This window comes from Aulonocara stuartgranti (genome assembly GCF_965226115.1).
Source record: "Aulonocara stuartgranti genome assembly, chromosome: 19".
Classification (NCBI taxonomy): Eukaryota; Metazoa; Chordata; class Actinopteri; order Cichliformes; family Cichlidae; genus Aulonocara; species Aulonocara stuartgranti.
The window spans coordinates 26,305,406-26,330,863 of NC_138955.1; the positions used below are offsets into that span (position 1 = coordinate 26,305,406).

The 25,458-nt window shown below is 39.6% G+C and overlaps 1 protein-coding gene across 1 annotated transcript in view; it reads left to right on the forward strand.

Annotated features, from left to right (window-relative positions):
* Positions 1 to 25,458, forward strand: part of akap6 (A kinase (PRKA) anchor protein 6) — a 225,386-nt gene that overhangs the window by 113,588 nt on the left and 86,340 nt on the right. Inside the window, exons 14-15 of the mRNA XM_082516526.1 lie at positions 4,828 to 4,958; positions 15,012 to 15,132. Coding sequence (XP_082372652.1) covers positions 4,828 to 4,958; positions 15,012 to 15,132 — 252 coding nt within the window. The remainder of the gene's footprint in view (positions 1 to 4,827; positions 4,959 to 15,011; positions 15,133 to 25,458) is intronic.

Genomic DNA, 25,458 nt, shown 5'->3' on the forward strand with positions numbered 1-25,458 from the left:
GGTTTGCTTCTTATATACTGACTTATATTAATCAGAAATTGTGGGAAATTGTTGTCCTCCATGTTTCACCACTTTGTCTGTCCCAGAAGTTCAAATGGAATTTGGAAAAGGAGAATTCAAATTTATCACTCCTAAATTAAAACTTAAGACACTTAATTAATGCCGCAGTTTGTGGGGGGAGACAGTGTGTGGGTGTGTGAGGACCCAGGTGCAGACACAGGCGAGGAGACCACAACTAACTTGAACAAAACGCGAGCCTTTTATGACGGCTGATAATCAGGTCAACAAAACAAGGCAGTAAGCACAGAGGCAAAACAAGACTGGAACCTACACTGGGAAAACTGAGGAAACAGACTTAACTATGATAACTAGGAAGACAATGAAAAGGAGACTGCGATGACTATGAACAGGACTTTGTGCAGGAACATGAAGGAGCAATGAACTCATACATGAATAGGCAACATGACCATGACCTGCACAGAGTCCTGAAACCTGACATGACATGATGGGTGGAACAAGGACGATGGGACACTGAACACAGGAAGACAGAGGACTTTAATACATACATGAGGTGATCAGGGGAAGTGGAGACATGTGAGGAAACAGCTGACTAGAACAAACCAAATGACACCACATTGGAAGTGAAACTAAAGCAATGAACATTGAACACCCTTCAAAGTAAAACAAGAACCCTAAATAAGACACAGAAGTGACATGAGCTTGACAACATGAATTACACAGACAGGAGACATGACAGATAAGACTCACAAACCTCTAAGGAAGAATTAACACAGGGATGAGACACAAGAGGAGTCCAATAAACCATAAAATATAACTGCAAGTAGGTATGACAGAATGTAAGTAGATAAGCTGAAAAGAAACTAGAATACAGATGAATAACAAAATATCATGAAACTTAGAAACACTGGGTCACATGACTCTGGACCATGACAATTAATTTAAGTTCATTTCAGATAATGTGAATGACTAGTTTTGCCTGAATGGCATCCAACTGTCACGGCGCAGCCTGAGTGTTGGTATGAGGACGCAAGTGCAGACAGGGAATAATAATGGATTGCATTTATACAGCGCTTTTCGGAACCCCTCAAAGCGCTTTACAATACCACTATTCATTCACTCTCACAAATCATACACTGGTGAAGGCAAGCTACAGTTGTAGCTACAGCTGCCCTTGGGCAGACTGATGGAGGCGAGGCTGCCATATCGCGCCATCGGCCCCTCTGGCCATCACCAGTAAGCAGTAGGTGAAGTGTCTTGCCCAAGGACACAACGACTGAGACTGTCCGAGCCGGGGCTCAAACCGGCAACCTTCCGATTACAAGATGAACACCCAACTCTTGAGCCACGATTGCCCTAAGGTACTAAGGTTAAACAAAAAGCGAGCCGTTTATTACGGCTGATACACAAGTAGAAAATAAAGCAAAAGGCGAACAGGGGCAAAAACGAAACTAAAACCTAAACAGGGAAAACTAAACTGGTAACTATGACAACAGGCGTGAACATGATTGTGAACAGGAACGTGTGAGAAACTATAACGAGGAAAATCATGAACATGAAACATGAACACGACCTGAGCAGAATCATGTAGTACATGGAACGGGAAAGAAAACAGTCAAAGGCTACGTCCACACGTACCCGGGTATTTTTGAAAACGCAGATTTTTCTATGCGTTTGCACCTTTCGTCCACACGTAAACGGCGTTTTTGGTCACTGAAAACGGAGATTTTTAAAAACTCTGGCCAGGATGGATCTTTTTGAAAACTCAGTTTTTGCATTTACGTGTGGACGAGAAAAACGGAGAAAATGCAGAAAACGCAGCGTCAAAGGTGTGCGCCTTTTTTAACGTCACACTGTGCGCCACGTTATGGTTTCGGTGAAATGAATTTCTACAATACTGTTACTGTTAATTGTACTATCTGCAGTGTTTAAATGCTTACATATACACACAGTTACTGTCCCTCCACACATACAACTCGGTTCTGCTTCTATGCCCCAGCTTTGTTTTCTTTTTCCCACCGAGGCTTCTAGACTTCTGATTGGCCTGCACGGTTAGGACTATATCGCCACCTGTTGCTTTGGTATGTTCCTAGCAGCGTTTTCCTTCATTTCTGCCTTTACGTGTGGACGGGATTATTTTTTAAAACGAAAACGGAAAATCTCCGTTTTCAAAAATACCCGTGTGGACGTTGCCAAAGACTGAATGAAAACACACAGAAGGCTAATGAGGGAAGTGGAAACACCTGGGGAGACATGGCTGACACAAATGAACATAATAACTCCACAGGAGAAGAGCAAAACTAAGCACATTGAACATAGAACCACAAGACTTTCAAAATAAAACTGGAATCACGGAGAGATGTAGACATAATAACACCGACTACATGACACACACAGACAACAAATACATGACATATTGTCACTGAAGACAAGAAAAGACTTTTAAATCAGGAGTTATAGAAGAACTAGAAACTCAATTCAATCCTAAGTAACAATAGCAACCAAAGAACTTAACACATTCCACATATCAAAATACAAAATAAAATTCAAAATGCTGGGTTACAGACCCAACTCCTGACACCCAACATTGTATCAGTATATAAATGACAGAAAATTAGTAAAACCACAATTGTCCCCTTTCAATGTTAATTCATTTTTTTGGATTAGCTGTCCTGCCGTGGTTATTCTTTTGACCAAGGTCGCTTCTGCTTTGCTGTAAGTGCAGTAATTTACTTGATAAATGTGCAAAAAGCTTACATAAATGAGGCAATTTTTAAATGTAGTTCTTGGCTTGGCTTCAAAGTTATAGACTGAGGGAACATATTAGCACAGAAAAGAACAGTCTAACCAGCTAATGAACAACTTGACTGATTTACTGATTCACTGACCGACTAACTAGCCAGCAAACAGTCTGCAAACGCAACCAAGACAGAAATAGAGAGAAGTAATGAAGGAAAGTGGAGAGACATTTAGATAAACTCTGTTTTTTTTTCCTCCGAGAGGCTCCAGTTAGTTTCATTTCTATAACAGCAGCACATACACAAACAGAATATTCTCTCGTTCAAACACACCTCAACACAGACAGTGCTGTTGATTGTGTATTGCCGGTTTGTTTATTAGCTCGCTGATTGAGCAGCTCTGCCTTCTACAGATTGGATGACCTTTCCAGATCCTTCCGTCGAGTCCGCTAAGTAGATCGGACGGCGAACGCAACTCGACGCGACAACACTTTATTCAGATTGTTACTGAATGAGGAAAAAGCAGGCGATCATATGTGTGTATGTGTGCACATTGGGCTGTTTGTACACACTCACTCTGCCTTCATTGGTTCAATTGAGGCCTCATCTCCATATAGTTTGTATGCAATTACATCTGAGCGGCGCTCTGAGTGCCTCTATATGATTGTGTCTGGATACCGAGTGCAACTAGCTGTGGTGTGTGTGTGTGTGTGTGTGTGAGAGAGAGAGAAGGATAATTTGTGAGAAAGAGCAGCGAATCATGCTCCATGTGTGAATATGTTTGTTTTTGTGTGTGAAGCAATTGATGGTCAATTTGTGCGCATGTGTGGCTTTATGGGAACATTTGTGCGAGCTTGATAGGAGTGTGTGTATGAGGGGTAATTTGTGCCAGAGAAAAGCAATTCGTATTAAATGTGTGCGTCAGGTTTTATGGGTGATCTGTGTTAGTGAAATGTTTGTGTGTGTATGTACATTTATATGCATACACATGTACGTGCCGTTTCATAGATGCGTGTGTATGTTGTCAGCTGACGCAGAGGATAAGTATGGAGAGTGTTTCTAGTGGCTTGCTGAATGCTTGCAGGGCTTTAAAGGGCACGTCCGACAAAACGCGCCACGTCCGAATCTCCTTCATCTGCAATAAACAGCTAATCACACTCAGTGGAAGATGATCCCACTCAGACCGCCGACTTCATCATGCACACACGTTCTGTTCGCTTTCAAGAAGGCTCACTGTGTTACCTTGATTCTGGTCATCTTGGTCTTTATTTAAGACAGGGTATTTGTACGTTGTAAGAAGCACTGAATTAAGTTCACCTTAAAAAGTCTTACGCTCGAGGGGTCTTTGCAGAAGTGCTAAACCAGAGAAAGGCAGGAATTTTTCATGGAAAACCTGCAATTCAGCAAACTGAGAACATGACATGCATAGACATAGTGTTAATTTGTAACATTACAGATTATTTGACATTAGACTGTTTACCAGCATAGGGTCTACTTTTATTTATTTTTAAATTCTATGGATGGTTTTATTCATTTATTTATCTAATCGACTAAAACATAAAACATAAATTTCCATGTAGCATTAAAAGTCTTCATTTTACAGTGCAGAAACCTATTAACAGTGTATTGGACGACATCTTAAGGGAATTTTATAATAACTATAAAACAACATCATCTCAAGATTCAGCAGTAGTGCAAAATATTCTTTAAAAACCCTTTCATTTGAGCGTTAAATGTCACAAATTATTCTCTCAAAACAGTTAAAAACATCTCAAAAGAAGCTGCTAATCAAACCTGTAAGTTGCATTTTTCATTGCAAAGAGGTATTTTAGTTTCTTTTCTTGCATTAATATTCTTATATTGATTGTTATGAAGCCCTTTGAACTATCATCAGCATCCACAGCATATCGTGGAAACAGCATATCAGTCCTCATTGGTTATAGCAAGGTACAATTAACAAACATAACAGAGAATATGTTGATGTGAACGCAATCTCAGAATGAACCAAAGAAGTGTAAGAAATAATTCAGTCTGGGTAATATATACCCCTGTGTTCTGTTGTTTTCTCCAGGCGGAGCAGACCACCAGTCAGTGCGAAGCCCAGCGAATGGCCTTAGAGCAGATGGCTATCAAACTAAGCAGCCTGCAGTACCCCTCACCCACCAACAGAAGGCGCGGCAATCACCTGGCCAGGAACAACAGGTAACTGCACAACAGGAAACAACAGAATAAGTGATCAGTAATTTTCTGTTAGCTTCCGTAATTGCTTTACAGTGCTCTATTTTGTAAAACAAATGCATGTCTACTATGGGAGGACCTGTTAAAACTTCCCCACATCCCTCATGTACACACACATTCGTGTAGTGCTAATTATGACGCATACACTCAGAATCGAATTGGTAGAGTATTCATTGACCTCCTGGGCTACAGTTCATCCACCACTAGGCTACCGTATTTTTCAGACTATGAAGTGCAATATTAATCAACAGGTCTATTTTCATACATAAGACGCATTAAGCGAAACAAAACATGACTGAAAGCCTTGAGTTTGAAATCCGCTTCGTAAGCATGTCTCTTAATAGGTGCCATTCTGGGGTCCTTATACACACAGAGTAATATTATGTTGAAGCACAGTAACTCCGCGAGGCTCCTGACTACGGTATCCGACAATCCATCATGCGGTGCAGCTTCGTGGCTTACCAAAGTCGTACTAACACATTTTCACAGATTTTTGAGCGCCGTGTACCACATAAAATCGGTTCGAGGTCAGTAAGCACAACCAGAATTAATACATAAGGTGCACCGGATTATAATGCGCACTGTCAATTTTTGTGAAAATTAAAGGATTTTAAGTGTGCCTTATACTCCAAAAAATACGGTAATTTAGCAAACTGGTTAACAAACCTCAAACCTGCCGCATGACTAGGCTGAGGATCTTCATTCTTGGGGTTATGAGAATCAGACGGTCTCTCTATATAGAATTTAAAAGTTATCAAGCCAGGATAACAACAGCTCCCTACTTTAGAGGTGATCCCTGAGATTTTAAGAGAAGTCACAGGGATCAATGCAAGTACTACAGAACCGTAAGACACTAAGCGACCACTTTAAACCATCAGTTTAATGTGTTAATTTAGTGTAATATAGGCTCGAGCTTATCCCAACTAGGGCCAAATGTGCACTACACCCTGGACAGGACACCACCAATTCTGTGAACAGTGAATATAAAGTTTTTGCATGTAAAACTTTATATTCAGCCATGTATTTTGAAATTTACCCCAAGCTTCTGTGTCCATTACTTAAAAAATATATCCTGTAGGAGACACATGATTCTTTTCATACACCCTGTAGAAATTCTATGCACTCATAAAACTGAATTTCCCTCCTATGGTCAATTGAGGGACAAAGCCTGTGAGCCCAGAAGTGCCAACCATTGTTCAAACTTTCTGTTTGTGATGTGCAGCCAATTAGAAGAAAAGTGGCTCAAAGGGAACAGGAAGTGAGCTAAAACAATGAACTAAGGCCCAATAGGAGACAAACGAGGACTTCTTTCTTGCTGCTCCTGTGTATTCCAAGAATAAAATCCAGGGAGCTGTAAATCATCATAACAGGCCCACTTTAAAGTCCTTTGTTCTGACTTTTAGAAGTTCCACCATTTCATTGGGCCTGTTAAACAAGGTGTTCGAGTTTGTGTGTTGAACGTGCAGAGGACAGAAGCTGCAGAGCGTAATGGAGTGCAAAATAATAAGAGTGAAAACTAGCAGGTCAGTGTTGTCTGTTGTGATAGAAGCGACACAGGCAAACATAACAGACAACACACACATGCAGCTAAACGCAGTCACACACACACACAGAGCGTAAGCGTTAACAGCAGTAATCTGGTGTGGCCAGGCTCGGCTCGGCGAGCACCGTGTTTGGTCACGCTGCCTGTCGGCGTTTCATCCCCGGCTTTGAGGAGCTTCTCACTGCAGTTATCACTCACACACAGGGCGCACACACACACACACAAAAAGAAAATGACAACATACACTGAGTAGTGTGTATGCAAATAAAAAAACTGAGGCTTAAATTACTCCCTTTGAGTCTGTAGCATGTTGTGTTCTGCAGACTTTGCGGGTGTTGTCAGTGTGACTTCACGGTGGCTTCCGCGAAGCGTGCGGTGCGTGCGTTGTCTGTGCAAGTGTCCACATATACGAATCAAACCCACTGCAGTGCCACTGGACTGTCTTCTACTTGAATTAAATAACAGTTGTTACATGCGCAAGTTGTTTGTGCGCAAAGAGTGAAAACCCACAGCACAAATGTAAATGAAAGCCTCATCTTGTTTGTGTTTTTCAGCCCTCTGAGGCTGCGGCGTAATATTTCAGTAATTTACATTGAATGTGTCGGGCTCTAATTGGTTATTCATATGTTAGCTGTTGCCTTTCACATTTACATTTGGGTATGTGTGAGCGTGTGTGTGTGTGTCTGTCTGTCCAGTGCAGTGGTGTGTGTGATGCGTTTTGTATTAATTGGATGTTACATGTTTTTCTTTGTGAGTTTCATTCTGTTGAGATTTCTGGTTTTGGTTCAGTTGTGAAGAAAATGAAGGTCAGACGGAATTATTCACTAATCTCAAGCAAAATATCTCAATTCTAAATTATTAGCAGAATGAAAGTTAGTAAGGGTGGAAGATATAGATTTTTTGTAGTAACTAAAGTAACTAAAAGTCAATTTTTATTTTTCATATTTCTTATTGTTATGTTCAAAATAATCTAAATGCTTATATAGGAAAGATGAGGCATGTCCAAGCTTCTAACCAATCAGGACATGAAACCTTTCAGAGCAGAAATATATATACATCAAAGTCATACTTTTAATACCAATAAGTACTTTGGTTTCACTTGTTACCTTATTTAACATATTTATATCTTAAAAAGTCCAACATGAATACACGAAGGACTAACATTAGAATTGAAAGCAAATGCATGTTTAACTGAATGACTGAGTGACTTGACTTTGCAGGAATTAATGACTTTGTGATAAAAGAGAAACAGAGAGAGGATTTAGACTTTGTAAATATATGGATGAATGAACTTAATGTAAGAATGAGAAGGACCCTACACAGGTCTGAATCCAGAACCCTCTGACTGTGAGGCAACAGTGATACCACCTTAAAACTCTGTTATCCAGTTCTACTTTAACCACAGACTTTTGATGGCTGTCTACAACCATTTGGTAGCTGAAGATGGCATTTTAGATCTTTTTCAGGACTAATCATTGTTTCTGTTCAGTTTTTACTATTTGAAACAGTTTTGTTTTATTTCAGTTTTTATTAGCTTCAGTGTTGTTTTTAATCTTTTGAATTGTTAACGTAATGGAGGGCATACTGTATGTCAGAGGCAAGATTTAGGAAAATCAGTACTGCTATTAAACTGAAATGAGTTGACTCACAGTCTCAATAAACTCGTCCATCAATGCCTCGTCAGGCAAACAGGACTAAGAACATTTCATCTATAGTTTTATTTTATTTAGTTTTCCAAGTTGACGAAATCATTTCAGTTTGTTTATTTTAGTTAACTTAAATTGTTTTTTCACATTTAGTTTTAGTTTTTTAGTTTAGTTTTAGGGAACTTTCCTATTGTACGACGTGTTAGTCAGTGTTTTTAGTCCACAAAAGTCTAAATAAATTAAACTTGTGCACCACGCTCTTTTCCAAGATTAATAAAATAATAAATTAGTGAGTGAATGACTGATTAAGCACCCGGGTTTTGTTTGTGGACAACTTGATTTGAATGTTTCCGTAGGGTGAACCCGTTAGCATGGATGAATGAAGAAGTGTGTGAATATCAGCACGGGCCTCTGTGCTGCTCTTCATCGACAGTTCGATTTTAATGTCTCTGTAGGATGAATCCATTAGACTGGGCGAGTGTCAGTGAATCACCTCATAAATCCAGCAGAGTCTCTGACTGAAAGGTGACGGCTGCCAATATGACTCATTCAACCTTTCATTCTATCGCTTCATCCTCCTCTCTTGTCATCCTTTCTTCCTTCACTCCATCGCTCCCTGCGTTCCTCCTCACCCTCTGTTCCTGCTCTTTCCCAGTTGCTCTTCCTTGACCTCTGCTTTGTCTCCTCTTTCTTGGCCTTCTGCTACCTCTTCATTTCTCTTCATGTTTTTCTCCTGCTCACCTTGCTTTATTTTGCATCCTTTCTCTCAGTGTAACTACTTTGTTGCCTTCCTCTATGCACCACTCCCATCCTCTTCTTTACTTTTATTTATTTAGAATATCTGTCTTCTCATCTTATTGTTACCTTCTCCAGTTTCCTCTTTCTCCATTCCTCTCCTCTTTCTCGTTCTCTCTCTGAGAGCCTTGCCTTCCCTCCTCTTGCCTTATGTCCCTTGCTCTCTTCTTTCTGCTGTATGGAGGATGATGAATTAGAGACAGCAGTTACAGCCGCTATCGGCGTTGCAGCAGCAGGCGACAGGGAGAGAGAGAAAGGGAAGTAGAAAGTGAAGTATGATAACAAATCTGTCCATTTAAGCCTGAAAGACACCGAGAGTGTTTTAGTTAGCAACAAGGTATCTATCCTGAATCCTGTTTAAAATACAATACTAGTTAAAGAACTTCTCAAAATAATGACACCACAGATCATTAAAATATATATATATATACATACATAAAAGAGTAAATCAGTAAGAAAGTATTTAAAAATGAAAGATTCCAATATATTTTTTAGGCCCCTCATGAAGACATTTTAAGTTTCAGTTGGGTGGACTATCACCTGCTATTTTACACCAATAATCAATAGCAAGGTGTCTCAACAGTACCTCACGGCCAGATATTGGAGCATTTAGCTGTATATCACCATATAGTTTTATTCAAACAGCTGTGTACAAAATACCAGAAAGGAAAGACAGAAACTCAGAACTTGAAATTTTTACAGGGTTAGTAAACCCTGTAAAATAGAGGACACTAACAATGTTACAGCAGTTATTTTGAAAAGCATGTATTTCACATCACTCACATAAAACTCAACACTGACTGAAGGACATATGGAAGGAATCTGGAGCTGTGAGACAAAGAAGTACAGAACTTCAACATCTATCATAGCATCACACAGGAAAATTAACTTGTCCATCTGGTTGTCACAGTGCAGGGGTGTCCAACTCCCGGCCTCAAGGGCCGGTGCCCTACAGGTTTTAGATATCGCCCTGGGTCAGCACACCTCAATCAAATGATCAGTTCATTACCAGACCTCTGGAGAACTTCAAGACACGTTGAGGAGGTCATTTAGCCATTTAAATCAGCTGTGTTGGATCAAGGACACATCTAAAACCTGCAGGACACCGGGACTCGAGGCCTGGAGTTGGACACTCCTGTCATATTCCCTTCATTGCAGATTGAAGCTGGGCCCAACAAATTCCTTTGCTTAGTGTCTGTGTGCCATTCTCTGTTGTGTTTGGGTAGAAAATAGAAAATACAGACGTATAGGATGTGTAGAGGTCAGTGTTACACTGAAACACATGGCATTTAACTACTTAATCTCATCAGATTCACATTTATTTCATTATTGAAAAATGTCTGGATAGCTAGTGTAGATATCAGTATGTTTTTCCATGTAGGTTTGCACACTTTCTATCCACATTATTTTTTATATCCAGTGTTGACTGGAATTATGTTGAGGTAGAAATGAATAATAGATCCTTATAATTCAAATTTCCTCAGGTGACTGAATGTCAGAAAGGCTCTCTATAATACTCTTGTGCGCTCCGTCAGCGCAGTGTGACAGAAAACGAACTTGACACTTCAAACACTCTGTAACCATCCCGGTGTTGAACGCAGCCCCACAGTGGCGCCTCGTCGATCCTTCCTTTCCGATTTGTCTGTTTTCTCGTCTTCCACCCCCCGTGAGATACTGTTTTACAAAGCATTTAGTTAACATTAGTGTGAGAACAAGACGGAAATGGAGGAGAGGAGGGGAGGTAGAAAAACGACAAGAGAAAACAATCTGTACGAGTGTTGTATCTGCTTCATCTGTCTTAGTCAGTAAAGGGCCGCTCTGCTCAGCGCATAATGAGGAACACCGCCTCTGGGGAAAGGAAGCAGCGTTTGCTTGCTTTGCTTTTTTCTCCTCGGTTTAGCTTTTATTTCACGGAGAATCACTTTCAGTGGAGGACAGGAGGTGTGAGGAAAGGATAGGATGAAAATAACAGAAGATCAAGGCGGGGGGAGTTAGGAGGAACAGGTGGAAAAATGTTGGCAAATCTTGTTTTATTTCTCTGTAGCCGTGAGCAGGAAAAAGGAGTTATGAAAAAAGCCGCAGAAGATGAAGAAAACAATTTTTAGAAAGTAAAAACAGAAAATGGGGACAAGTTCGAAATTGTGATGGATATAAAAACCACAGAATAAACTAAGGTCATTTTTGAAAAGTGGGGAACAGGATAAGAACAGAAAGCTTTGGGAACAAGTTTGTGCAAAATAACACAAAATTATTACATGCAAAACTCTCAGTCACGAGGAAAGGTTAAAGTGGTTATTAATCATAAGTATTCTTGAGATGACAGAAGCAATTAACATGATAAATATTTCAGAAAATGCCATAGTTACAAGTTCTTTATGTGTGGGAGCAGAAGTAAACTTTTCCAAGATGCAGGAAGTATAATTTTATTAAGGTTTTGAAAACACATGACCAATAACCACGTGATGCTAACTTGTCCTCCAGTTTGTACATGTGAACATCATGGTGACAGTGTAGCATCAAATGAATAATGCCCAGTCATGCAGGCCTAGAGACTGGTCTGAAACCATACGGCCGGTCTTGAAGGAACAACGAGTATTCTCTGACTGGTTGCGAGTGGTTGCTGGAGTTTGATGCCACACACTACGAAAATGATTGCTAATGCCCCAGTCACGTAAGGTTGGTTAGTGATCCCCTGGCAAGAACCTGTCCCTGTTTAGGGAAAAAATCTGTATCGCCCAACCAGTTGGAAAAAACTCCCTGTGTTTGGTTGCAAGCATATTGCTGTGGTAGTAGTTTAAATAGAACTGATGGACTTGTCTACAGACACTGTTCAGGTACTCTACGACCTGTAGTCAAACAGGTGTCCCAGTCAGGTATTGCCACCTCGCCCCCAACTCCAGTATTCAGATCAATGATGATTTCAAAATTCACAGAAGTTATGAAGAGGGAACCTATCCTAAATCCATTTTTTGTGCCAAGCTGTAAATATACATTTAAGGTTGTAAAGTTGGGCATTTTAATATGAAATTGTCACTTCAAACCATTTGAGGCTGGGCCCCAAAAGTGAGTAGAACTGCAGTTTTGTATGCATGTAGCATTGGCTTCATTTTTCAGCTTCAGAGGTTGCCCCTTGGTTAAGACTCACTTATTGGGTCTATATTGCAAAACAACAGATGTAAAAATATGTACGTGTATATAATTTCCTCAGGGATTAATAAAGTATTCTGATTCAGGCCCATAAATGCATGCATTCATTCCAAAGATATTAATAGTTTGAATTTTGTAGCTTGTAGGAGACAATGGTAGAGAGTTGAGTATTTTTTGTTGTATTTGTTGTTTTTTTCATAATTTCATTCATAGTTTACTCTCCCTACTTTGATGGAACATCAAATTGTAGTGTGTTTCCTTTTTTAAGTGATGAATATGTATGCGGCTTTCTGGGTAACTGTGATTTTCAGTAAGTGTGTGTTTGTGTATTTGAGTGATTTTCATGTGTGTGCTTCAGAGAGCACCTCTTAATGTGTGGTCGCCTTGCCTGGCATGTACGTGCAGTGTGTGTGCTTGTGTGCGAGTCACTGTGGAAATACTGTGGGTCTGACAGAGCTGTCAAACTGTCATCGTCAGCGACCGGAGAATTCCAAACAATTTCACCGCTAATGTTGAGAAACATGTTGGCGATCCCCGCCGAGACCGAAAGCCAGTGAATATATAAATAATAAACACACACACACCTTAACAAAACGGCTGACAGTAATGCGCGTGTTTGAGCAATCGGCCCCTGTTCCAGCAGCATAAATATTTGATGTGATCCTGTGTTGGGAAGGGGGAGGTGAGAGGATGAGTTAGGAAGGGGAAGAGGGAGGTGATAGTGGGAGGAGTGAGCTGAAAAAGGGGAGGGAGAACTAGAGAGTAAGGAAAGGAACGATGTTAAGAGAAAAAAAGGGAGGTAGAAAGATTTAGAGAAAGTGCTAGGAAACAAGAAAAGGAGGAGGAAACAGGAAAAAGAGAGGTGGAGGAGAAATTCTGGGCAAGAGGAGGATGTGGGAGGCAAAGCCATGACATTGAGAGGTCGGAAAAATGAGGTGAAATGGAGAGAGGTGGGGGTGAAATCTGGGATAAGGAGAATGGGGAAGGGAGTGGGATGAAGCAGCAAGAAGTGGGGGGATGACAGAAGACGTGAGGGTGTAAGACTATTTATCGTACTACACTTTCAGTTCAGTTAAATTCAGTTTTATTTATGTAGCGTCTAGGCGCCTCGAGGCATTGTATATTGTAAGCTAAAGACCCAACAATATTAACCACGTCTGAATACAGTTTTACAAAATTAAAATTTAAACAGAAATTTAAACAGCCTGGGTGCTGATTGTATAAACTGTCATGAACACAATATCTAAATATCTTTCTAAGACACCCATACAGTTGCTGAAGATGTCAGCAGGAGCATGGATGTTATTTTTTCTGAATCATCACAAAGTTTTAAACATAAACTTTGCCATTTGGTTCGACCAAAATGTGTATCCAGGATGTCTCTCTTCTCAGTAGCTATTTAATAATATACCTGTGAGTGGAAACAAACACATAGTGGGTTTTTTGTGTTAACTTAAAATGTTTAAGGCAACTTAAACATTTTGACATTACTGCTCATGGAATTTATACGTTTTAAAAAGGTCCACATGTCCAGGCCTATCTTAAGTTTGCCACTGAACATCTAAAGGATTCAGAGAGGGCTTGGGAGAAAGTGTTGTCGTCAGATGAAAACAAAATCAAGCTCTTTGGCATCAATTCGCCGTCTTTGGAGGAAGAGAATTCCTGAGTGTGACCCAAAGAACATCATCCCTACGGTCGAGCACAGAGGTGGAAACATTATGCTTTGGGGTTGGTTTTCTGCTAAGGGCACAGGACGACTTCCCCGCTTTGAGGGGCCAGTGTATCGTAAAGTCTTGAATGAGAACCGCCTATCCTCAGCCTCACTGAAGATTGGTTGTGGATGGGTCTTCCTGCATGACAGTAACCCAAAACATACTGCCAAACCAACAAAGGAGTGGCGAAAGAAGACGCATATTAAGGTCATGCAGTGGCCTACCCAGTCTAGAGACCTCAATCCTTCAGATAATCTGTAGAGAAGCTGAAGCTTCAAGTTGCTAGGTGGCAGTCAAGAACCAAAAAGTATTTAGAGGGTTTCTTTAAAGAGGAGAGGACCAAAACCCTCCTGACATGTGTGCAAACCTGGAGACCAACAACAGTTTCTCCAACAAGTCATGTTTTGCTTGGTAATCAAATACTTATTTACTCCGTGACATACAAATCAATCTATAACTTATATGTCATGTGTTTTTTTTCTGAATTTTAGTTTGATAATTTGTCTCTCTCCATTAATATGAAACTAGCATTAAATTACAGGCTGTTCATTTCTTTGGAAGTGAGCAAACTTGCAAATTCAGCGGGGATCAAATAATTGTTTCTATAATAATCTCACAAGACAACTAATTTAAATGAACTGTCAGCTTTGCCACACAGAGTGGTCTAATGTTCAGTTGTTTGTTGGTGGCTACCAAAAGCATCTTGCTGTGGTGCAAGTTGGTAAAGGACATTTAACCAAATATTAGTGGGAGTGTATATATACGTATTTCTGACCGTGTTGGATTTGAGAAAGTTCAAAATAAATTCAACTTGTGAACCAACTCTATAACATCCCAAATTTACCATGACATTCAAGCACATGATCTATAAACTTATGACCACAACTGTAAAATGTGATGAAATACTCCCTGGAACGGCATTTTAGTTTTGCTTTTTGACACTTTTTTCTTTTTGCCTTCTGTTGTCTTTTTCTGTAGAGCAAACTTTATCTGTCAGTCAGTTTTTAGACATGTGTTTTATCAATATAACAAGATCCACGTTTCCCTTTGCCGGAGGACAAAAAAAAATTACAATAATAAAGGAAATAATAAAATAGACAAGATGAATCATAGCAAAACAAACATTTAATTATAACAGTTTAACTCTTTCTTCTCTCTCACTTCCTTTTGTCAGTCTGCAGGAGTTTGAGGCTGAATACCAGGAGCTGTGGGATTGGCTGATGGACATGGACGCCATGGTAACAGACAGTCATCAGCTGATGCTGTCAGAAGAGCAGAGACATCACCTCTTCAAGGTAAATAGTGTTACTTTCACCAACTCACAGTACATGTGAATAGACATGACACTTCTGCATCCAGTGCGACTGATGCTTCTTCCAAATATCCAGCCTGTGGGCGCTGGGCCATGAAGGAAAACTGTGCATTGAGATGAAATGTACCATGGTTGTTTCTGTGTATCAAACTACTGCCATGGTGCTTCCCTTTACACTACAGTGTCCATAATAGTGTAACTAGGGGTAATCCTTTCAGAGAACTCATTGAAGTCTGCACCTTCTGTGGACTCTTTTGAGGTCTGCAACAATTGATATTCTTTATTTGATATTCTTAAGCAGACTTAATGTGCACATAAAACCTGCAAGTCTGGACTTTTCAGTTTGCATCGGAGGGACATGGCAACAAGTGTGTGACTTACTCTTCATAATCTGGTTGGAAAAAACAAGTAATCAAGTTACTGTCTGCCCTCACAGTGTACACACTTGTACCCAATTGATGCGTGATTGTGCTAGCAATGTAGTGAAAGTTATCAGTGTTAAACTGAACATATGCCCTGTTGGAATAGAGTAGCCTTGTGCATTTTAAATCATTGTCAGCAAGAACTTAGTGATATAACAAAAAAACAGACATACTTAGAGATGAAGGCTATTGGTCAAAAAAAAAAACAGCCTAAGAAGTAGGCTGCAGTATACTGAAACATCAGTGTAACTTCCATGTCTGAAAAGCCAATGTACAAGTGCTTGGACTCTTTCATATGGCCAGCAGGGGTGACTTCTCTGGTTCTAGAAGGAACTCTAATCGTATAGATGTCTATGGTCCTTCAGAGTCTTTGTTTAAGACCTCAGTAAACTAGAGTCTTTCAAGTTTTTCTGAATGCAACATGATGTTCAGTTTGTAAATGATGGTCCCATTAGTGTCAAAAAGGAGGATGAGTTAGGATGAGTTCACAAAACCTGATCTCACTAACTAATAGGCTGAGGCTACAGTTGCTACATCAATCTCAACAGCCAGTATGTTCATTTTAAGCTGATGCATTCAGCGATGTGCAAAGATTTTGTACAAAGTTTTTTATAGTATGATAAGATAGCTCACAACTGGCACAGCACGGTCCTATTATGACACTCTTGGATGCCTCAGTTTGGAGTCACTTTCTCATCTAGTTCAGCACACTCTGTGCTATAGATGTGACATGGAGGCACACAGCAAACTTCTAATAAGAGAAAAAGAATAAAAGAATAAAAAATTAGACATAGTAAAGAATAAAAAATGAAATTCCCAAATATGCGATGAATAAGTAAAGTATTTCAAATTGTTTTGTATGATAAAAAACAGGAGGTGATGGAGATAAGGCACTATTACAACTTTACCTGGCAAGAAAGACTTCACATGTTTCCAAACATTCACAAAGGGCCCATCGGCTGCTCTGCTTCCATCATGGAGGAGCAGCACTGACTTCAGTCTCAATATAAAAAGAAAACATGTAACTGTGTAGAAAATATAAGTATTTGATGCAAATAATGCCCGCCCACTTTGGCTGGCTTCCTCTTTCCTGCCCTAATCCTCCCTCCACCTCAGATCTCCTTTTTCTAGCCAGGCACACACACAAACATACACCCGTCTTCATCCTCACCAAGGAGAATAGGATTACAAGGCATAGCCTCCCTCATAACCATATCATAGAGAAGGGTGTGTGTGACAGAGAGAGAGAGATTGTGTGTTTGTGTAATGACATCACTGCCACCAGATGAGTAACACAGAAGAACAGGATGTGTTACGATTAGAGATTTCTGAATTGTGCTCTTCTGTCCTTTAACCTTCCTGCCTTCTTGGGACCTTTTTGTGCCACTGCTATGTGTTAAATGGCTGCCATTTCCACTGTGTTCAGTGGAATATAACCAAACTTGCCACAGGATAGTTTTTACCTGTCAATGTTAATATTCCAGTGTGAATTCCTTAAATCAGCCTAAAATGGCTGAGCAGCAGAAATCCCCACACCCATCACCCTGGGGACCATTTTCTGCCCATTGACTTCCATTATAAACGCTATTTTTCAACCCCAAATTATCATCATATGATTTTATTTTTTCTTCTTTTCTTGGATGTCAATGAAGACTCAGGGCCTTGAAGTTTTAATTTTTAAATTGCAAAAAAAATGCAAAAAAAATAATGGCAGGTCAAAATGTATGTTGGTGCCAATCTTTGGTCCATCTAAAGGCCTACTTATAATGACAATCACATATTACTTCAACTGGTTTTTTGTGGAAATATTTAGTTTCGTTTTTTGGTTTTTGGGGCTTATAACACAGGGCGCTCATGTAATAACACTGGGATTTGAAGGGTTAAAACAACGAAAATATAATTAAAACTTTACATGAATATTTCAGGGAGAAGTAGTTTTACAAGGTTGGCTAATTTAAAGTGGAATAAAATATGGATATATGGTCTTTTTATGGCGTGGCTGAGAATGGTCCCTAGGGTGATGGGTGTGAGTTTTTTAAAGGATGGCAGGAGGGTTAAATGCTTACAAACACACACAGGTGCGCGCACGCACACGAAAAGGGGAATCGAATAAAAATATACTTGTTCCTAAACTGTGTAACAGTTTAAAAAGTATAAGTAAGTCATATTTTGAGAGACAGTAAATGAAATATTGAGGTATGTGTGAGCTGGTGCCATGTGTGTACAATTCAGATTCACTCAATTGGCAGATGTTCATGAATCAATGTGTTAATTTCACTAGTGTCAGGTTGGAAATATTAAAAACGGTTGGGTGGATTAAAAATCGAGACAAAAACTTTAGGTGGGTTTTTCCAAGGAGTGGAACCTTGTGGACCTAAATCCACTCCCAGTTCCAGTTTAATGCACTTCACAGTCTTTCCTGGGCTAGGCTCTACATTATCAGGCTTGACTAAATTTTTAACTTCACAGTCTCAGCTGTACAATATTCATGTCACAGTGCTCGTAGTGATTAATTATTTCATTTTAGTTCTCAGTTGGAGGTTTGGGGTATTTCTAACGGCAGTAATATTTCTCATTTGTGAAATACTGCCTATTGTCAAAAGAGCTTCTGTCACTGTGAGCTGCAACTAAATAAAGTATTGAAATGGATCTAAACTGGTTTCTTTTATTTACAAACCACAGTAAACAAAAACCCCGGCTTATTCTGGCTAGATGCTAAATATTTGATCAGAGGGATTGGTGCAAAAAATACACTAAAAATAGGTACATGATAGTTCACATTGGACATAAAAGACCAATAACCAAAACAAAGCAGTGTTACTGGTGCTGGACATTTTAACATTTTGGAGTTAACGTGTGTGTCAACCATGCAACTGTACGCATGTATATTCATTAATGGTAATAGATAAACTGCGTGCACATACTCTGTTTTTAGAGATCAAACTGCTGACATCTCTTTCTCTTCTTACCCACAAGGCACTGCTGCGAACCAGCAGACATGTAACTTTGTGTTGTTTTCCACTCTTTTTCCCATCCTTCAAACGTCTGTGTGCGTGCGTGCAGACATGACTTATTTAGTGGCCGATGAGACTCACCTGGCCTGCAAATTATTGATAAGTGTAAAGATGAACCTAATTTCTCCATAGGAGTTGCACTTAAATATTCATCTCCATATGAATATTCATGGCAGCGATGATGCGTGCATGAATATTGGATGACTCTGGAATCGCTGGGCATTCTCTTCTTCTCCTTTCTCCCTCGTTCTTTCTTTTGTCTTTCTCTCTTTTTTTTCTTTTTTTTTGATGTGTCAACTCTACCGCTAAAATATTGATGCGGAGCTCAACAGCGTCTCCTCGCCCGGTCCAAGGTCGCTTTCTTATACTGTTTCTCTCCTTCTCCACCGCTGAGACTTACGGAGACAGGTCTACAGGCCTGTATACTGTAAGCTGCTCATATAGGGCTTTTGTATCTTATAGAGGTTGTTGTGCTGTGTTCAAACTGTAAAAATACCATGACAGTGAATCCACTGCATTCATGTAGCAGCTATAAAATGCGCTTGTGCCCCAACAACTTTGTATCCTTGTATTTTCCTTGTATATTTATGGCTGTAGATAGCACTGTGTCTTTCATTTACCTGAATTTCTGCATTTAAACAAAGCATTTTCTCATTAAAGTGTTCAATTAAAATCATTACTGGTGTAATCAAACCCCTACCGAAGGGATTAGTCATTCATCTGAGTAATAGATGGGCATTAATGGCAAAAAACTCCGGCAGAACCAGGCTCAGGGAGGGGCGGGGCCATCTGCTGCAACTGGTTGGGGTGAGAGAAGGAAGACAGGATAGAAAACATGCTGTGGAAGAGAGCCAGAAATTGATAAGAAGTATGATTCAGTGCAGAGAGGTCTATTAACACATAGTGAGTGAGAAAGGTGACTGAAGAAGAAACATTCAATGCATCATGGGAATCCCCCAGAAGCCTACGCGTATTGCAGCACAACTAAGGGAGGATTCAGAGTCACCTGATCCAGCCCTAACTATATGCTCTAGCAAAAAGGAAAGTTTTAAGCCTAATCTTAAAAGTAGAGATAGTGATAACAGCATAGTTTTGTGTAGGCTAAAGCTTCATGCTGTAATCCAAACAATCAGGAACATGAAGCCATGTGACTGCTGATTTTCTAAGAATTAAGCTTAAACCAGTGGCTAGTTGGAAAACTAGTGATGACGAGTGTAAAACTGTGATTTCTGACTTGCTTTAAGCAGAGACATTAAAAGAGAGGGACACAGCACTCAAAGAATCCTAAATTGAAATCTATGGGAACAGTCTCTAGAAACAAAGACGATAATTTCTCTGCTCAGCCCAACAGGGACACATCCACTTGTGCTGCTGCACTGACGGATGTGCACAGCTGAGTGTCACCACTGTTTCAGTTATCTGATTACAGGCGGATCTCTTTGTTATCAGTGTTGGCAGATGTACTTTTCATTTTCCTTGGCTTAATGTATCCATTACGTGAATTAGCATGGCATTAGTTCAGCCTAGTGGTAGGCGCAGGAAAAATAGTTTATTTAAACATTATTTTGGCAGAAAGTCACCAAAAGTTTAAAGTGTTTCTTCTCCAGAATTGTTCGCAGGAGCAGAATATATAAAACGAAGATAAATAAGGTACAGTAAGTAATGCAGAGGTCTATTTAGGCATGATTTCAAAGATAGACTTAACAACATGTGGCAATAAATGAAGCATAATAAAATAATAAAATAAAACTAGCATAAATGAAGGGAGGACATTAAAGGAAGTTGCAAGAGCTTGAGTGATGTGACCTCTGAATCGGAGTAATGAAATATCCATGAAGACTCTTCACACCAAACAACCCCAGTGAGCCTTAACATGTTATTCTCAATCCTCCATTGGAAAGCTCAGTTTTGCAAACAGATTTCTTTTTATTCCACTGATTGTTGGGTTTTCTCTATATTATTGTAGCGTCTTTGGCATAAAGCACCTTGAGGCAACTGTTGTTGTGGTGCTATATAAACTAAACTGAACTTAACTAGCTTCCCTCTGCCATTTTTGCTTTATGTAGGTACTGATTCCCTTTTATATTCTTTAGATCACGTTTAGATCAGAGTCTGCCTAATAGGCACTGAAAAGCACTTTTATTAAGCTGTTGAGTGCTATTTGAATCTCTTCCTTAAAACTATGACTAGGAATCTGAAGAGGAATCTTTTTTTTTAACTTCTTTTTTAACATTTTTCAGTTAAAAGCCACACTTTGCACAGTGTCACTTTATTTAAAAAAGGTACAATATAAGGAGAGACCCTTAATGGTCCATTGCTTATGGTTTGCATATAATTTATTAGGTACAAAATCAATATCGTGTCAGTAGCTTCTTTATCTCTTCTATCAAACTAACCTTGATGATAATATTTTGCCATGTTTTCACAGATAAATTAATCCATTTATTACCCAGGTCCATTAGTTTTTGGATCAGTCTTTTATCACTCAGCCATGCTTGAATTGGAATATACCCAGTAAAGTGTTCTTCAGTTTCCTTCCATCTTGCTTTGCACAGTAGTTTCAGAATAAGTCTGAAATATATTCCTTTTTTAAGCAGGGTAATGCAAATTCTCCCTTGTTCTTTTTCAGTATGCAGGTTTAAAGTCCTATTCTCGTTTTTTTCCCTTGCCAAATATACTGTGATACTAATTTGTCCCATTTGATTGAATTGCTTATCGTTTATTTCAATTGAGAGTGCTTGGAATAGTATAATAACCTGGGTAAGATGGTCGTGCAGATATCCTCAGACCTCCCATCAGTATCTTTCTTCGCACTTATGTAATTCAAAGCTCACTTAACTGAAAATTTAAATGCTTACGCCTCTTTTGGAATCCTGGGTCCAGGAATATGAAACCTGATTGAACCTCCATTTTTTTTAGTGTTTCATGTTCCAATTCCACCAAATGAGTCTTTCAAGGAAAAGTTACTTCTGTTTCTTCCTTCTTCAGTTCAGCCATAAATTTATCTCCTCAATTGGGTTTCCCAGACTGTTTACATTATAGCTTGCTACTTCAATTTTACATGGTGCTTATATACACCCCTGCTGATACGATGACAGTATGAGCACAATGGATAAACAGTAACGCAGCAAGCAGAAGCGTAATATACCGACGATTTGTCACCTAGTGTAAAATGTTACACTTTGGGAGTGAGTACGTGTTGACTCTTCAGGTATCTCGATGGTACAATACCTGGAGCCTTTCCTTAACCTCCTAGGACCTGGCGTCCACATATGCGGACATCACATTTTGGGTTATTTAGACCAAAATTCTCAATTTTGCTCTACAAGGGCCTGATATCTACTTATGAGGACATTATACTGCTACTGTAGATATAACGAATATCCTCATATGTGACTCTCATTTTTCTTAGAAACAAAAATTAGGTAAAAAAACAAATCTGGTAATTCTTTATTTTTACATTCATCGGGCCCCAATATGCCCAAATATCAAAGAGAATTTAAAAATGCATGCCGTGGAAGAGTTCGGGTCTTAGGAGGTTAAAGCTTTGTGTCAATGCATTTCCATTATGACTGATTCAGTCCAGTATGGATGTTGGGTTTTTGAAAACCTTCACTGGGATCCCTCTCCCTGGTATGTATAGTGTCGCCTGCTGTGCTGAGCTGTAGGTCACCATGCTGCCTTTGTAAAATATTTATTTATTTATTTTTTACTATTGGGAGCCTCTGTTTATCCTCTGTGCTGTCTAAGGTGGTCTGAAATGAAGTTTTAATTCATGCAAAACTGTTTTTTTCTCTTTTCCTTATGGCTCTAAACAGAGCTGGATCTAATATAAACTACCACTGCAATCCATATTTATTATGGGAGCACTTCATCCAACCTTCTTATGACTGTGTTGGATAAACATTCAGTCATAACAGGCTCACTATTATTAACAAGAACGCGACACATAATATGTGGGAGCTATGTTACCATGTGTTATATATGCTCATGCAGTACAAATGAATGCTTGGACATTTCACTACTCCTGCCTCTCTCAGTTTGTGTGTATCCTGCAGAAAAGCAGCTCTAACCCTCTTGTTTTTGCAGTGATTTTTTTTTTCGCTCCATGTGACCGTTAAAGAACCTCGCTGTGCTCCCCTAGAATACTGGGGGGACTCGACCTTGTAACCATAGCAACAACAGGGCCCAACAAAAGTTGGGGTTTTTTGGGAGGTGTGGGTGTGTGAGTGTTTGCCTTTGCGTGGTGTGGAACTGAAAAAGCAGTGTGTATGTGGGCATTTTTGTGTTGTCTTTGTGTGTGTGTGTGTGTGTGTGTGTGTGTGTGTGTGTGTGTGTGTGTGTGTGTCCTCCGGAAAAGGATAGCTGGGCTGACAGTTGTTCTGTGAGTAGCCTTGGCAGGCCGAGGCTCTACTGTTTATTGTGATGTTAGAGTGAGGCACTTATCAACCTTGGAAAGCAGGGAGGAAGGAGGAGAGTGTTTGTGTGCTCTTTGATACAGATATGTGTAGTGTTCCAGACACATAAGTGAATCTGGAGAAGAAAAAAAAACTTTTATGTAAAATCCTTCTAGTTTGTGGTCAACATCTGGAAAGTGCTTATTAAGTTTCTAAGGGGAGAGAAAGCCCACCTTTTAAGTATAAAAAAGTACTATAATATATAGTATGCAGCACACAGTAATATATTTACATTTGTAAAAAAAATGCCCTACATTTATGTGAAAAATAAAGTTTCCACCAAACTCTCTGTAGTGCAATTAAAAACTAAGTACACCCCATGAGTCAGTAGCTTGTAAAAGCATCTTTAACATCAGTATCTTGATGTAATCATTTATCAGTTTCTCACTTCATTATGTGGTTATTTTGGCCCACTCTCCTTAAAACTGTTGCATCAGTTCATTGAGATTTGTAGGGATTCATTTATGTGCAGCTCTCTTCAGGTCCTGCCATAGCATTTTTAATGGGTTGAGGTCTGGACTTTGATCTTTTTTTCTTTTTTAGTCATTTAGCTGCGGGTGCATTTGGGATCGCAGTTGTGTTGTGACAACTAAAACTAAAAAGACAGATGACCTCACGTTTGACTGAAGAATACTTTGTTATCAAGAGGGGTTTATGGTGGACTCAATGACCGCAAGGTGCCTAGGTCCCGTGGCTTCAAAACAATCCCAAATCATCACCCCTCCGTTATCATGTTTTACAGTTGGTATGAGTTGTTTGTGCTGATATGCTGTGTTTTTCACCAAACAGGATGATCGGATCAGATCAGATTAGAAAATTTGCTGTGCATTATGGCCAAATTTGGGTCTTTTGTCCATTGCTTCAAAGGACATTGTTCAGATGTGGTTTGTTCAGATGAATCTCCGCAAACCTAAGCTTTGCTGCCATGTTCTTTTCAGAGTGAAGAGACTTTCTCTTGGGAATCCTTCCAAACAAGCCATACTTTTTAAAAAATGTTCTAACTGGACTGTCATGGACTTGAATATTTAACTTGCTGAGGTCTGTAGAGTCTGAGATGTAGCGCTTGCTTTTTAAAAATATTTCTCTGAACCTCGCACAGTCTGACCTTGGGGTGAATTTGACAGGAAATCCACATCTGGAAAGGTTGGTACCTGTCTTGAATATTCTCAACTTGTGAATAATCTTTTTCACTGTACAAAAATGTTACTTAAAGTTAAAACTTTCTGGAAAAGACCTTATAAGCCTTCCCACAGTCATGGACAGTAACATTTGCTTCTCTAAGATGATTGCTGATGTCTTTCCTCATTGTGTGAACGTATAATATTGTCAGTTAATTAAGTGCATTTGATTAGCAATATGTGGCTGCTTCTCGCCTTCTCTAGGGGTGTATTTAGTTTTTCAATGAATTTTCCAGTCCTGTGAAAAACTTCCATCTTCCATCACTTGTGTTCAAGACCCTGAAATACTTAAACTCCACCCTTTTCCAACCAAAAATCATGATCTTTGATTATCAGCTGCTAAATCTCATGCCAGCTACTTCATATTCTGGTGCAAACGTTTTGCAGACGATGTGGTTTTGTTGGTCAATGAAGCCAACAAAACCACATCGTCTGCAAAAAGCAGAGATTCTGAGGCTACTGAATCAGAAAGTATCCTTTATGGAAATTCTGTTGTCAGCTGTCCTTGGAATTCTGTTGAAGTTCTGCCAGAGATGGGAGTTGACAATCTCTGTCAGACACTAGAGTGCTTAGAGCATACGGCTATGGATCTGTCAACATGATTACAAAATTGCTCATTGACTTGTGGCCTAGGGTGTTACATGCATTTATGGACACCCTTGTCTTCAAACACAGTGTTTGTTTGTATTTTGAATTGTATTTCTTTTTCTTTTTCTGTGGTTAGTAAATCCCTTTTTAAGCATATTCTAGTTCATGGAAGTCCAATAGCAAAACACTGCTCGGGTTCAAATCAGACAAACTATTTCTCCCAGTCTCACATAATTTGGTCACACTGTCATTCACTGTTTGAATGTTAAATTCCCTCAGTAGGTTAGTCTAGTTCCCAGATTGGGCGCCTTCAAGGACCTGACTTCAGGCACCACAAGACGCCAGGTACTCTTAGTTGTTTTTTGGTGCATAAGTGCAAATGATAGTCAGGACTTGTTCCCTGATCCAAAGGCACAAGGTGGCAACCCTCTAGCCAGAGTTCGATCCCTGGCTCCCCAGTCTGCATGCCAAGTATCCTTGGGCAAGTTACTAATCCCAAGTTGCTCTCTGAAGCATCCAGTAGGAATGCGTGTGAATGTTGGCCCCTCCCCTTCCTCAAAATAGAAATATTTTGTGAAATGAAGATCAAAACAAATTCTGATAGTAGCTTTACAGTGGTTAGTTACAGTGGTTAGTTACAGTGGTAGTTA